The sequence below is a fragment of the Budorcas taxicolor genome, chromosome 19 (genome assembly GCF_023091745.1).
Source record: "Budorcas taxicolor isolate Tak-1 chromosome 19, Takin1.1, whole genome shotgun sequence".
Lineage (NCBI taxonomy): Eukaryota > Metazoa > Chordata > Mammalia > Artiodactyla > Bovidae > Budorcas > Budorcas taxicolor.
In genome coordinates, this window is record NC_068928.1 from 9,362,523 (window position 1) to 9,375,268 (window position 12,746).

Sequence of the window (12,746 nt, forward strand, 5' to 3'; positions counted from 1 at the left end):
GGAACCTTACCTGTGTTCACTGTTCACTCTCAAGGTTTAAAATAAAGTCTGCAACCTAGCAGATACTTAATAAATATTTGTTAAATGAATATTTAATTCTTACAGGACGACGATTGTACTTTTTCCATTCCCAGCACTTACTATAGTGTTCGGTGATTACAGGGGTTTCAACTTGTGTTCAGTACTCTATCACAGGCTTCCTAGAGTGCAGAGTTTAATTCTGCATATCCCTTTCCCCAAAACAGAGGAAATATGAAGTTGGGAGGCTGCATGCAATTAATACCATGTTTTCTTGAGGGCAGATATCAATTCTAAAACGTCTATGGGAGTCTTAGTACTATATGTGGGAAAGATGATGGGCTCCAGATAACAGAGGCAGGACAGATACCGACAGGAAGACAGACTGGCCAGGCTGGATTCTGGGCAGGGACTGAACTCTTGTCATGGGAGGGGAAAGTTTTTCCCATTCTCCTGCCCCTACTAGAAGCCAGAAACCAGCATCCTCCTCCAGCAACCTTTCAAAACTGGGTCCTAGGATCTTGGTTTCCATGAAATGGGAAAGATACAGACAGTGACACTGGAAGCCACCTACAGATTTGTTAAACTTTATTTCCTCTGAGTCTCTGGGGAGGCAGCAGGGATGTAAGGCGAAGTGGCAGTAGCTGCAGGGGCCTGAGCAGAGCTGGTGCTGGGAGGGGCCGACATAGGCAGGACGAAGAGGCGGCGTTTAAATATTCAGGGTCAGCTAATGGGTCTCCTTCATCTGTCTCTGGATTTTGTGCAGCATCTCCTGCATCCGCCGCAGCTGGAACAGGCACACGCGTCAGAGTGGGGCCTCTCAAGAGTCCTACAGATTTAGGAAGTGCCCTCCCCAGTCCCTTCAGTCAGGCCCTTGGTAGCCCTGGGGTGTGATGGGGTCCCTGGGTAGAACCACTAATCCACCAATCCAGGGTCCAGATGTGTCCCAGGGCCAGGGATATTCCTATTCCCAAACCAAGAGAGACTGAGGTTTATGATTAAATAGGGGTCCTCTCAGGCTGGCAACCCCTACCACCCCATACTACCCTCACCTCCTCATCTTTCTCTCGGATCAGCCTCTCAGTTTCTGGATCTGTCCCTGGTGGGACGGCAGGAAGGGGGAAGTCGGTACCACTCTCTAGAGTCAGTTTGCTGTAGGGAAGGGGGAAAGGAGGCTGGTAAGGCTAGGGGAACCCCAGTACCTGCTTGGACTGAGCCCAGAGCCTGCAGAACAAAGGAACGCTTGGTCTCAACCGCAGAGGCGCTTGGGACCCCACCCCTACCAGCTCCGTCCTGGCCTTTGGCCATACTTGCGATTCCGTTCTTTCACCACCAGGCGGGTCATGCTCTGGATGCACTGTGCCCGGTAGTTCTCATAATGTGTCTCCCGCGTCACGTCTTTCAGGTCCTGCATGTGAGTACGCACCAGCATTGTCCTCAGCTTCACAAAGTCGCAGTGCCCTGGGTTTTCCACTGCACAGCAAGGCTAGGGGTCAGCCAGGGGCATGGGTAGAGGAGACCCGTTGAAGGCAAGGAGATACCCTGGTCACAAGCTCAGAGCTTTACCTTCCACGATGCCCCAGGGGTAGAGCCGGCCCCGAACTCGACGCCCTCTGGCCTCTACCACAGTGTTGCTGCCAATGACAGCAAATGGGATGCTTTCCTGGAAGAAGTTAGGGGTGTCTCTCAACACCCCCATTCTCACCTGCTCCTTTGCGCCTGTATCTTCATCTTCCTCTGCTTCGTTCTAGGAAACCAGGGTCCTCTTCCACCCCAAGAGCCCCTCCCCGTTACATAGAATTCTATTCCCTCTTCCACCCAGAAGAAACAAGCTGGGAAAGGGATCCCTGGGGTGGCCCCACCTTTAGGGCCAGGTCCTGTGATTTGAAGTCCTCATCCTCATCAGAGTCACAGTCTGGGAATTGGTAGACCTTGATTCCAAAGTGCTCAATCTCCTCCCGGATCTGGCAAACACACGAGGGGCTCATGGTTCTGGGGGGACTCCAACTTTTCCAGAAGCCCACCTGCTCCCCTGCCCCACCAGCTCCCCTCACTTTGCGTTTCTTGCGCTCCACTTCAGGAGGTGTCAGTGTGTCCGCCTTGGCCAAGATAGGCACGATGTTGACCCGCTGATGCAGGGCCTTCATAAATTCAACATCCAGTGGCCGGAGCCTGGGGAACGGGAACCTGTGACCACCTGCTAGTGGCAGCCCTGCCCGGGTGCTCCTGGCCTGTCCCCTTGGCAGCACCTGGTGGGGCCAGGAGCCCCAGGCTCAGACCATACCCGTGGCCGAAGGGCGAGATGAAGTACAGGCAGCAGTGCACCCTGTTGTCTTGAATGTTCTTGCGGTTCAGGCCACTCTCGTCTCGGAAATACTGCTCAAACTGCTGGTCAATGTATTCGGCCACAGGCTTCCAGCTGGGGCAGGGAACACAAGCAGAGCAACTGTGAGAGTGAGGGCTGCCTAGGGAGCTCTGGGGCTACAAGGAGCCCACGCCCTGGGCAGTCTTTTCAAGACTTTGCTCTTCCCTGACTTGCTTTACCGCATCTTCAGGGAGGTACCTGGGTGGGTCACGGTACATCTCAAACATCCTAGTAGAAAATCAGACTAGGCACATGGGCAGAGGTCATTAAACCCTCAGTGTGATGAGAGGAAGGGAGCCCAGGTGCCCAAACAAAGCAGTAAGACTAGCAAGAGGCGGTGAAAACCAACTGGAGGCCAGGGCAGCCCTAAGTCAGGTCCACAGTTCAGCCTCAGGGCCTTTATTCGGGTGGGTCCAGCCTCTCCTCCACCTCTCCAAGCCCACTCCGTCCTTCAAAGCCATGTCCAAAAACCATCTCTTCCACAAAGGTTCCTGTGACTACACCAAGGCACACTGCTTTCCCTTCCCTTCACCACACATGAAGGTCATATACATATATGGTATATATCATCCATACGTATATTCAGTATATATATTCAAGAACCTCAGTTGTCAAGTCTCTTGCTCTGCTGTTACTGAGTTTTGTCCTGATAGATGCCCTGATAGGTAGACATTATATGTATCATTGTTCTCATCTTATACATGAAGAAGTTAAATCCAGAGCAGCTAAGAGACTTAATGCAGATCATTTTAGCCAGCAAATTCTCTACCCATCCAAGTGCCTGGGCTCCGACTCCCAGTTCAGTGTGTTTGCCACTACACTAACCCATTTACTAACCTGAGTTTTTGCCTGATTGACACACATGTCAGAGACCTGCCCCCTCTCCTCCCCCACTCCCAGTGCCACTAGACTGTAAGCTTCCCAGTGACAAGGATTATTCATACTTGTTCTGTATCCCTTAAAATGTCCAGCATGGGCTGGACACCTAATCTGTGCTCAGTAAATTCCTGCTGGCTGACTAAATGGGCACATGTGCAGGTACACCGTAAACTGGGAGGTGCCAGGCGAGGGGAATTATTACTACAGTATGGAATGTCAGAGGAAGTAAGTAGACTGATTGAAGGAGGAAGCGATACTTGCTAAAGCAGGAAACAGGCGTTGGTTGGGGCTAGAATTTCAAGGCAAGCCCAGTTGGCTGAGACACAGTCCTAGATTAGGAAGGGTGATGACATGGAGGCCACCTTAGTCCAGCAGGAGTATGTACGGAGACCATGCACCACGTACTAGCCCAGCGCTATGGCAAGAACGTACGAAGTGGGCCTCCCCTCAAGGCTTCGATCACGAAGCTGAAGATGAACCAGCGTGCTGAGCCAAGGTCTCATGTTGTAACGATAAAGCATGTAAGGCGGGATCAGGGCACAGAAGGATCTGTAAGATCCTGATCAGTCTGGGAGGCAACCATCCAGGGTCAGCTTCCTGGGCGTGTGACCTGTGCAGTCACAAGCAGGCTCTGCGTTCAGAGGGCCCATACCTGGTTTACTCTCTGCTGTAGCCATCTTGAAATTCTTTATCATTTTGAACAAGGGACCCCACACTTTTTTTTTGCACTGATCCTGCAATTATCGTCTTTAAATTCATGAGTGTAGCGTACACAGCCCTTTACAGTTTTTAATGCACATTTACATGCCTCTTTCTGGGATGATTTGTAGATCAACTGGTAAAGCCAGCATTTTTCAGCTGAAGAAATGGGAATGCAGTTATTTGCTCAAGATTACGCAGTTACTAAATGCCAAATCAGGATCTGAATTCTCAGTTCAGAAGTCTCAACGCCACCCTACCTAATGTTCTTAACAAAGGCACCACCACCTTTTCCCCTGTTTCTATCCCCGTTCTCCTCTCATCTACTCCCTTAGGTCTGACCACTATCTAAGCATCTTTCTAGTTCATGAAAAAAAAAAATGTCAGGGATGACTGGGGAGGTGGGGAGGTGTTGTTTAGTCACTAAGTCGTGTCCAACTGTTTTGAGAACCCATAGACTTAGCCCGCCAGGCTCCTCTGTCCATGGGATTTCCCAGGCAAGAATACTGGAGTGGGTTGCCATCCCCACCCAGGGATCGAACCCGCATCTCCTGAACTGGCAGGTAGATTCTTTACCACTGAGACACCAGGGAAGCTTGACGGAGGGGTGGGGAGTGGCGAGTAGCCACTTTTCTTTTGGCAGGTAGCCCAGAGGGTGCTTGGAGTTTACGCGCAGTTCCACCCACACTTTCCCTTTGCCTCTTCTTTCTCACCTTCCCCCACCCCTCCGGGCACTCCCACCCCTTTAATAACTTGCTTGTAGCACCTAAAACGTTGCTGGTGAAAGGAGTAGATGGAGGGAGGGGGCCGTTATTGAGCACCTGCTCTATGTCAGGTCCTTTGCTACATGTTTTCACATGTTTGCTTCTTGAGGCTCCTCCCTCAAAAGAGGGGGTGCCCTCACCCCTATTCTAGAACTGCAGGTCAGAGTCAAAGGAACACTAGAAGTCATCTATACCAAGGCTGTCCCTCTCACTTGACAGAGGAGACAGCTGTCCAGTAAGGGGCAGGGGCACGCTCAAGGGCACACAGCCCTGCGTCCTGACATCGGGGGTGTGTCTGCACCTCTGTGTGCGTGCGTAGGGAATGGGCGGGCTGGGCGCAGGGTCTGTGCTTGGTCAGACCTACCACTCTGTGTTGTTGACGGCGTCCCCAAAACCTGGTGTGTCCACAATGGTGAGCCGCAGCTTCACGCCCTTCTCTTCTATGTCCACGGCGTGCTTAGTGATCTCCACCGTCTGCATGATACGCTCTGGAGAAGGGGGAAACTGAGGCCAGGGCCAGGGCAAGGACCTGCCCACTGGGAGGACATGGCCCATCCCAACCAGCCCTGCTGCCCAGGCTGCCTCACCCTCCCTGCCCCCTCCCCGCCCCCTGGGGCTGCCGGGGGCCTGTCTGTTCTCTGGGAACCAGCGAAGAGCACATTTCCCAACACAGGAAATGCCGGTGGCTGTTGGCTCCGGCCCCAGCCTCTTCTCTGCTCCGGCCTCTTTTCTCGGATTCCTGGAATCCTTTGGGGGGGTCAGAGAGGATTCTGGCCCCTGCCCTGCTTCAGCACCCAAGTCTTTAGGGAGCTGGCTGGTGGGCTGCCAGCCTGGACAGCCCTCCGGAGAGACGTGGCAGGCTCTCTAGGAAGCCACAGCTTCCTGCATCCCCCAGACCCCGAGTGAGCTCCATTTCTCAGGTCAGCTCTGCCTGCTTGTCCTCACGCTCCTTCCCTCACCTTCTGCGCTGAGGAGCTTCCGGTCCCGGTACAGATCCGTGAGGAAGAGGCTGTTGACCAGCGTGGACTTCCCCAGGCCCGACTCTCCTGACGGGGGAGATAGGACAGAGGCACCAAGTCACAGCGGTCACCAAGAGGCCACCCCACTGGGCAGAGTGTGTGGGGGACCTTCTTGCTTATCTCATTGGGAAGAGACTAACCCAAACACAGCACAACTGGAAGCAAGCAGAGATGAGAGCTCATCCAGCCAGTGAGGCCCAGAGAGGATAAGGGATTCCTCAGGGTCACACAGCAAAAAGCAAATGTTAGGAACCTGAGGGTGAAGGGTTCTCTGGACCTTGTCACTGACCCCTCCCCCACAACACATAGGATAAGGACTTTGGATAGGATACGGATTTGGGGCCACCTACAGCTTCTGGCTCTTCTACAAAAAGGCGCAGCCACTTGCTGCTTTCTCCTGCCCTGGCCATCCCCCAGTGGCTCAGACAGTAAAGAAGCCACCTGCAATGCAGGAGACCTGGGTTCCATCCCTGGGTCGGGAAGATCCCCTGGAGAAGGAAATGGCAACCCATTCCAATGTTCTTGCCCCGAGAATCCCACGGACAGAGAAGCCTAGCGAGTTACAGTCCATTGGGTCACAAAGAGTCAGACACGACTGAGCAACTAACACCCATACCCCCCAACACACAGACCATCCCCACCTGAAACGCCCCTTGCCCAGCTCTGCCCGGCCCCTGCTCTACCTGCCACCATGAGGGTAAAGTCAAAGCCTTTCTTCACAGACTTCCGGTGGACTTGATTGGGGAGGGTCGCAAAGCCCACGTACTCCTTGTCATCCTAGAGAATGACGAGAAAGCAGAGTGCATTACGGCAGAGGCAGAAGGACCCCAGGACCCAGCGCCAGCCTTCTCCCCGCCTCTTGGGTCTTTCTCCTCTTGGGTCTTTGCCCAGCCTTCCAGGATCACTGCCACACTCCTCTGAGGCCCCAGGTGGGGCCACCAGCTGGGCTCCTGTCCCTGCTGACACTGTCAGGTTCCAATGCATGGGGGCTGCGGGGGTGACCCCACAGAGCTGGGGCCAACACAGGACAGAGCACGTCTCCAGCCACGTGTGGATGCACACACACACACACACACACACACACACACTTCTGGGGCTCCCTCAGCTCCCTCCCCAGGTCCTCCTGCATCAGCCCACGGCACAGACGGGGCTGGAGGCTCTACCTCGGAGGAGTCATAGGGATCGAGCTTGCCCCACGGGCTGCGGGGCCGGGCTGAGGGGCTGAGGGGGGCTGAGGCAGAGAAGTACTGCTGGCTGTCAGAGGGCTGGGGCCACGAGGGGGATTTGAACTCCAGGTCATCCTGGCAGAGGTCTGAAGCCTGGGGCCTCGGCTCCTGGATTTGGGGCCTGGGCACCAAGGTCTTGGCCTCTGGTGGGTGGTAGGTCTCGCTTCCTGGGAAATCCGTCACGAACTTGTTCAGTTCTGCGTCATCCGCGTCCTCCAGAAAGCGCTTGATCTGAGGGGCAGGGGCGGGGTGGGGTAGGCGGGTCGGTGGCAGGAAGGGAAGAAGGATGGAGCAAGACAGGAGAAGGCGAGAGGGAGAGAGGAAAGCAAGTGTGGTTAGAAGGGAAAGGAGCTGCACAGGCGGCCAAGCCAGAGGAAGCGCTCCCACCCTCCCCTGCTCACAGGCCTCCCGGCCCAAGGGTCCGCGACAGCAGGAGAGACCCCAGGGAGGCAGCGGCAGCCCCCGGCGCCCAGCAGCCGCTCTGGGGACCCAGCAGCTCCAGTCTCCTTGCTCCCTCGCTACAGGGTGCTGGTCGAGGCTGCCCCTCCACGCCAGGGCCAGGGACTGCCCTAGAGGCCAGGAAGCCAGGCCGAATGAGCGGAGCAGACAGAGGCATTAGAGCGGAGAGGAGAACGTGGCTCAGGACGGAAGGAGAGTGCAGACCGTCAGGACGGGTAGGGGCGGGAGGCGGGAGGGAGCCAGGGCGGGGAGAAAGGAGCCTCCAGCCCCGGGCGACTCAGGAGCCAGCAGGGGGCTCCTCACCTCCGGCCGCTGCAGCTCTGAGCTCCGGGACCGGGAGCCGACTCTCCCGGAGGTGTTCACTCCGGGAGCGCAGAGCAGCTGACCTGAGCCCCCTGATTCCACACCCTGAGTCTGGGTTCCAGGGGCGAAGGGGAAACGTGCCAGGGATGCTCGCGAGGGACCGAGTGAGGGAGGGTGGGAGGACACTGCAGAAAGCCCCCAGCTGTGAGGGTTGTAGAGGTGGAGGCACCCCCGGCTGCCCCCTGCCCCAGGCTAGGCTTCAGCTGGCAGTACCGGAAGGGGTCTGGCCTCAACAGTGAAGCACACGGAGGGTGGGCAGACGGTGGCTGGCTCCTCTGCGGAGACCTGTTCCCCCACCATCTCCAGCTGGGAAGACAGGCCACGTCCCCCTTACTCTGACCCTCAGTTCTAGACCCTGAAGCTTCCTCTCTCCTTTGGGAGCCGGCCCCCTTCGTGGAGTGCCTGGCGGTGCTGGGCTCAGCTCTGCCTTACAATACCCACGTGCCACCCCCAGACAATGGACAAGGGCTGGCTTCACAGGCTGACTCACCCCCTGGGAATCGGCCAAGCTAGTGGGGGCTACCCCAGACCACTGTGGAGTCCCAGACAGGGGAGATAAGACAGCCACCGTCTTCAGCAGGTTCCCGGCTACAGCGGGAAGAACGGAGGAATGCAGTCCTATGCATTGCCAGCTTTCTGCAGAGGGAAGGGACTAGAAGGGGGCTAGAGGGGAAAGCCGCCTAAGAGCTACTTCTGGGCTATAGCCTCTCAAGTGCCCCTGCCAGCTTAGAGCCACAGTCTCCAGGGCTTGCCTGGACAGGAAACGGGGCGCTTAGCCTGAAACTGGAACCAGTGTGTGGGGGCCAAGTGGCCAGAAGAGGCTGTCCTGAGGCAGGCCTGACCCAGCTGGCCTTTTCTCACCCACAGTATCTTTGGGGGCCGGTGGGGTGACCATTCATTCCGGTTTATGTTTGCTGTTCTAGCAGAATTGCCCCTTTCTACTCTTAAAAGTGTCCCAGCTCAGACGATTAATTATACAGCAACGGGGAAGGGATGGGGGTGGGAGGTGGGTGGAGTGTGTGTGACAGGTCTTGTTTTCTGGCAGCCCAGGAGTCTGGGGAATTTGGGGAAATCCTGTCCCTCTGCACAACCCCACAAGAACCCAGAAGTCTGTCTGGGGGGCAGACTGAGGGTGGGAGAGAGGGGACATTCTCCGCCTGGTTTCACCAGGAGCACTGAGCCAGAGGGGCAGCAGCGAAGGGAGGAGGGAAGGCCCTGACGGAGACCCCCCAGCCTCCTGAAAACCTTCCAGGAGAGCCGCCAGCACCACTCTTCCTCCAGCGGGCACGGGAGGGACCCACAGGAGCTCCAACCAAGGGGTCAGGACCCCAGGGACCTCATCGGCCCCCAGCTCTGCCACGGAGCCAATCCTTCTCTGCCTTTGAGCCCCGATCCAGCCAACACAAGGGAGAAGACGAGGCAGGTCCACCCTTTCCCAGAGCAGCCTTACCCCAGCCTCAGCCCTCTCCTCGGGGACAGAACTGCCTTGCCGTCCCAGGACACGGTCCATGTCCCACGCTTCAGACTCCCTGTCAGCAAGCTCTAGGTCTAATTTTATCTGCCAGGCAAAGTTCCTCACGCACAGAAACAGCCTGGTCTTGATGCTCTTGTAACCCGGCGTCCTGACTTGCTCCTCTCCCTTTCTCTCTGACCCCCCTGTCTCTGTCAGGGGCCAAAAAAGCCTGTGGAATGTGCTTCCCCACCCCCTCCCCCCTCCCTTCCCTTGGCTCCCACCCTCCAAGGACAGCTCAGCTGCAGCGGGACCGCTGCTTTCCTCTGCAGTCCCATCCTCCTCTGATTGGCTCCCCGGTGATGCCTGCCCGCTGCCTGCCTTGGTGGGCACAGCACCAGCTTCCCAAGTCCATCTGCAGGCTCCTGATCCACTTGGCTTCTCTTGTTAACCCCCAAGGATGCCGAGGCCTGTCGGGGGGTTGAGCCCTGTCCCCAAGGTGACCTGGTCCAGGAGACTTCATCCCCAAAGGATTCTGACCTCTCTCTTTCATCTTAACTTCAAGCAGTACTGAAGTAGGGTGGGGTGTCCTACAGCCCCCTGCGTGTAGGTTCTTATGGGAATGGACCCACTTTTCTTCCCAGTGTCGCTGTGCGTTCCTCCCAGCAGAGGACTGCACTACCTTCAGAAATCGCCTTCAGAGATTTCCCTGTGGAGGGCCCCAGGTGCAGCGGGGCCTTTGCCACACAGACGCCTTCCATCCTGGGATACCTGCCCTCTCAACTCAGCCAAATCCCTTCCATCCCCCGATCAGTCTCAGGGAGTCAGCTGCTAACACTTGGTCTCTGTGGGGCATGACCTCGGGTGAAGGAGAGGCTGGCATCCCAGAGGCTTCCAAGTTACCGATCAGGCGGGAGACGTGTAGAGAGGGACCTGGCTGGGAGTGAGCGCATGGAGCACCTGACTGGCATACAGCAGGCCAGTGTTTCTGGTTTGGCTAGAACCACCCTTTGTGATTCTGAACAGTGTCTTAATTTCAGGGCCTTAATGTCCAAATGTGAGTGGCCCTTCCCTGTCCCAGGAAGGCTGAGGAAAGCAAGCGCTCCCAGATGACAGGTACACCTCAAGCTGCTTTGAACCTGGAGAGAGGAGGGACAGCTCAGGTCACAGGATGATTATTAACATGAGCCGGTCATTCTTTCTGTATGCCAATTAAGCCCTGCTGGGGGGCTCCCAGGCTGGGGAGCTCTCCCCACTGATCTCCCAAGCACCTGGGCCCCTCATCTCCTTTCACAAAGAGACCCTCACAGACAAGTTTGGCTTGTCACGAACCTGTCAGCCTAAGGACCGGGCTGGCTTGAGGCCAGGGGCCTGAGGCCGAGGACTCTGGTCGTGACACGGTGTCTTTAATTACAGAGGAACAGGCCAATTACAACTCGGCCAAGTTGAAGCCCCAAGACCTCAGTTGAACTGAACTTAATGTGTGGCAGAAAAAGCCTTCCTCAGCCCCTGCCCGAGGGACACTTGGCACTACAAACAATCAGAGCTCCCCTCGGCTTCCATCCCGGTACCATCAGTTGTCTGTCCCCACGTGGGGAGAAGGATGCGGGCAGAGATAAAGGCAGGCACCACTTGGTCTCTCCCAGGAACCCCCCGTGGGGAAGGTCACAGTGTCACCCAGACTTCCTGGCCAAGACTTGGGCCTCAGCCTGGACACAGCTTGACAGAGGAGAGACCAAAAGGTTGGCCTGTCTAGACCTGGAAGCTCCTGATTCCACAGGGCCCGAGGAGCTCCTTTCTGGAGGCTGCCCACAGCCAACATCCTGCCCCACAGGCTGGCAACAGATCCCCTGCTCCTGTAAACAGCCTGTGCCTCCCACGCAGAGGCCAAAGGCGAAGGGGCTTCCAGACTGGGAGCAGAAGCTGGCACAAGGCCCGAAGGCCCTGACACCCAGCACAGCGTGTTTGTGGCAGGCTCTGGCCTTGAGGGCAGGACAAGAGCTGGCACCCTCACAGTCAAACTTCAACACTTCCTACCTGGAGGGTCTCTGGAGAGGTGGGCTGCTTCTCCACCCATGGCAGGCAGGTGGCAGGAATGAGTTCCCTCCACCCCTCATCACTGCAGAGGGACCTGGTTTGGGGAGGGGGGCAGGGGGCGGCGCGGGGACAGGTAGGATGCTGCAAGAGGAAGATTCCCTAGGGTCCCTGTCTCAGGAGCAGAGGGATGTGGGGTGCTGGGTGGCCGCCCTCTCTCAGAAGTCCCTGGGCAGAGGGTGCTGTTTGAAGGGCCTAGGAGCGGCCCCTTGCCAGGCGGTGGGGAGGAGGGCCCAAGCGTCTCACCAGCCCTCTCGGGGAGACAGGCAGTGTTTGTGAGCCTCCTGTGTATTTTCCAAAGGAAGTTGCTGCTGGTCCCTGAGCCCTGGCTAGGTAGGGGTGAGGAAGGGTCACCCAGGTAACAGCTGACCCAGGCAAGGGCGGGGACCCTCAACTCCGCCCCTGCCGGACTCGCTCGCCCCAGCCCACCTGCGCGTCTCGACCGGCGCCTTCTCCCCACCCTGCACGAACCCATCCCTTCGTCCAAGAACCGGGCAGCACCCCAGGGCCGAGGCCCACTCCGTGTCTGCTCGGATCAGGAGAAACTTGGGAGCAGCGACGCAGTGTCGTCCGCCACCCGCGCCTGCCCGTGCCCGCCGCAGGCGACAGCGCCTCCAGCCCCGCGCAGCCGGGGCTGCAGCGCCGCGGGTCTCGGCGAAGCCGCCCGGGAGCGGCGGGCCCTGCGCGCCCGGCCCTGCCCCGCGCCCGCCCGCCTTACCATGGCTGCAGCCCGGGCCGGGCCGGCTCCGCCTGGACAGCGCCCGAGCGACCCGCGGCCGGAGCTGCTCGCCGACCTCGCCGCACCGCCAGCCCCCTCCCGCCACCCCGAGAGCGGACAGTCTGGGGGCGGGGCCCGCGGCGGGGGCGGGGCGGGGCGGCCCCGGGGCGGGGCCTGCACCTTCGCGGCGCGCGGGCCCGCGCGGGCTGAGCCGGGGGCCGCCGGCCTGAGTGTGGGCCTTGCAGCTCGCGACCCCCGGAGGCAGGGTGCGGAGAGGCGATCAGGCAGGGCTTCGCTGGTCATCTGGCTCTCCCTGAGCCCCTCAAGAGTGGCCTGCCCAGGCGGCGCGTCACTGCGGGGGCTTGAGCCGGTCCCCAAAGAAAAAGGAAGAGCCCACCTGGCACCGCCTAGAGAAGCCTTTGGAAGGAGAGGGGAGTTTGCCCCATGGGTTGGAGAGAAACAGTTACCCCGGAGAGTCCACAAGGTTTGTGGGAATTGTACAGATCGTCCATACCCTTTGTATACCTCCTAAAGTGGACGTCAGAGACTCCCCACCTCCAGCCAAGCTGTGAAGGAGAGGCAGGAGGTTCCCTTCGTGCAGGACCCTAGATTAAAGATTAAAGAGGATTTGCTGCATAAACTATCCTGGGATCATCTGCTGGAACAGTGGAAGGGAGAGGCCGAATGGCCTT

General features: G+C 57.9%; 1 protein-coding gene across 3 annotated transcripts; it reads right to left on the reverse strand.

Annotated features, from left to right (window-relative positions):
• Positions 1-599: 599 nt before the first annotated feature.
• Positions 600-12,187, reverse strand: LOC128064377 (septin-4). 3 transcript variants are annotated; one of them, XM_052657036.1, is made up of 12 exons: positions 12,055-12,187; positions 6,908-7,201; positions 6,428-6,521; positions 5,685-5,771; positions 5,090-5,213; positions 2,303-2,437; positions 2,073-2,190; positions 1,881-1,982; positions 1,585-1,681; positions 1,329-1,491; positions 1,071-1,170; positions 600-805 (listed from the first exon to the last, which is right to left on the reverse strand). In XM_052657036.1, exons 1-12 carry the CDS (start codon positions 12,055-12,057, stop codon positions 746-748), a joined length of 1,377 nt encoding a protein of 458 aa, XP_052512996.1. In that variant the 5' UTR covers positions 12,058-12,187; the 3' UTR covers positions 600-745. The 3 variants fall into 3 exon arrangements, with proteins under 3 accessions (XP_052512996.1, XP_052512998.1, XP_052512997.1); XM_052657038.1 differs by having other exon boundaries at positions 601-805; positions 7,158-7,201; positions 12,055-12,123; XM_052657037.1 differs by lacking the exon at positions 6,908-7,201 and having other exon boundaries at positions 601-805; positions 12,055-12,150.
• Between the last annotated feature and the right edge of the window lie 559 nt (positions 12,188-12,746).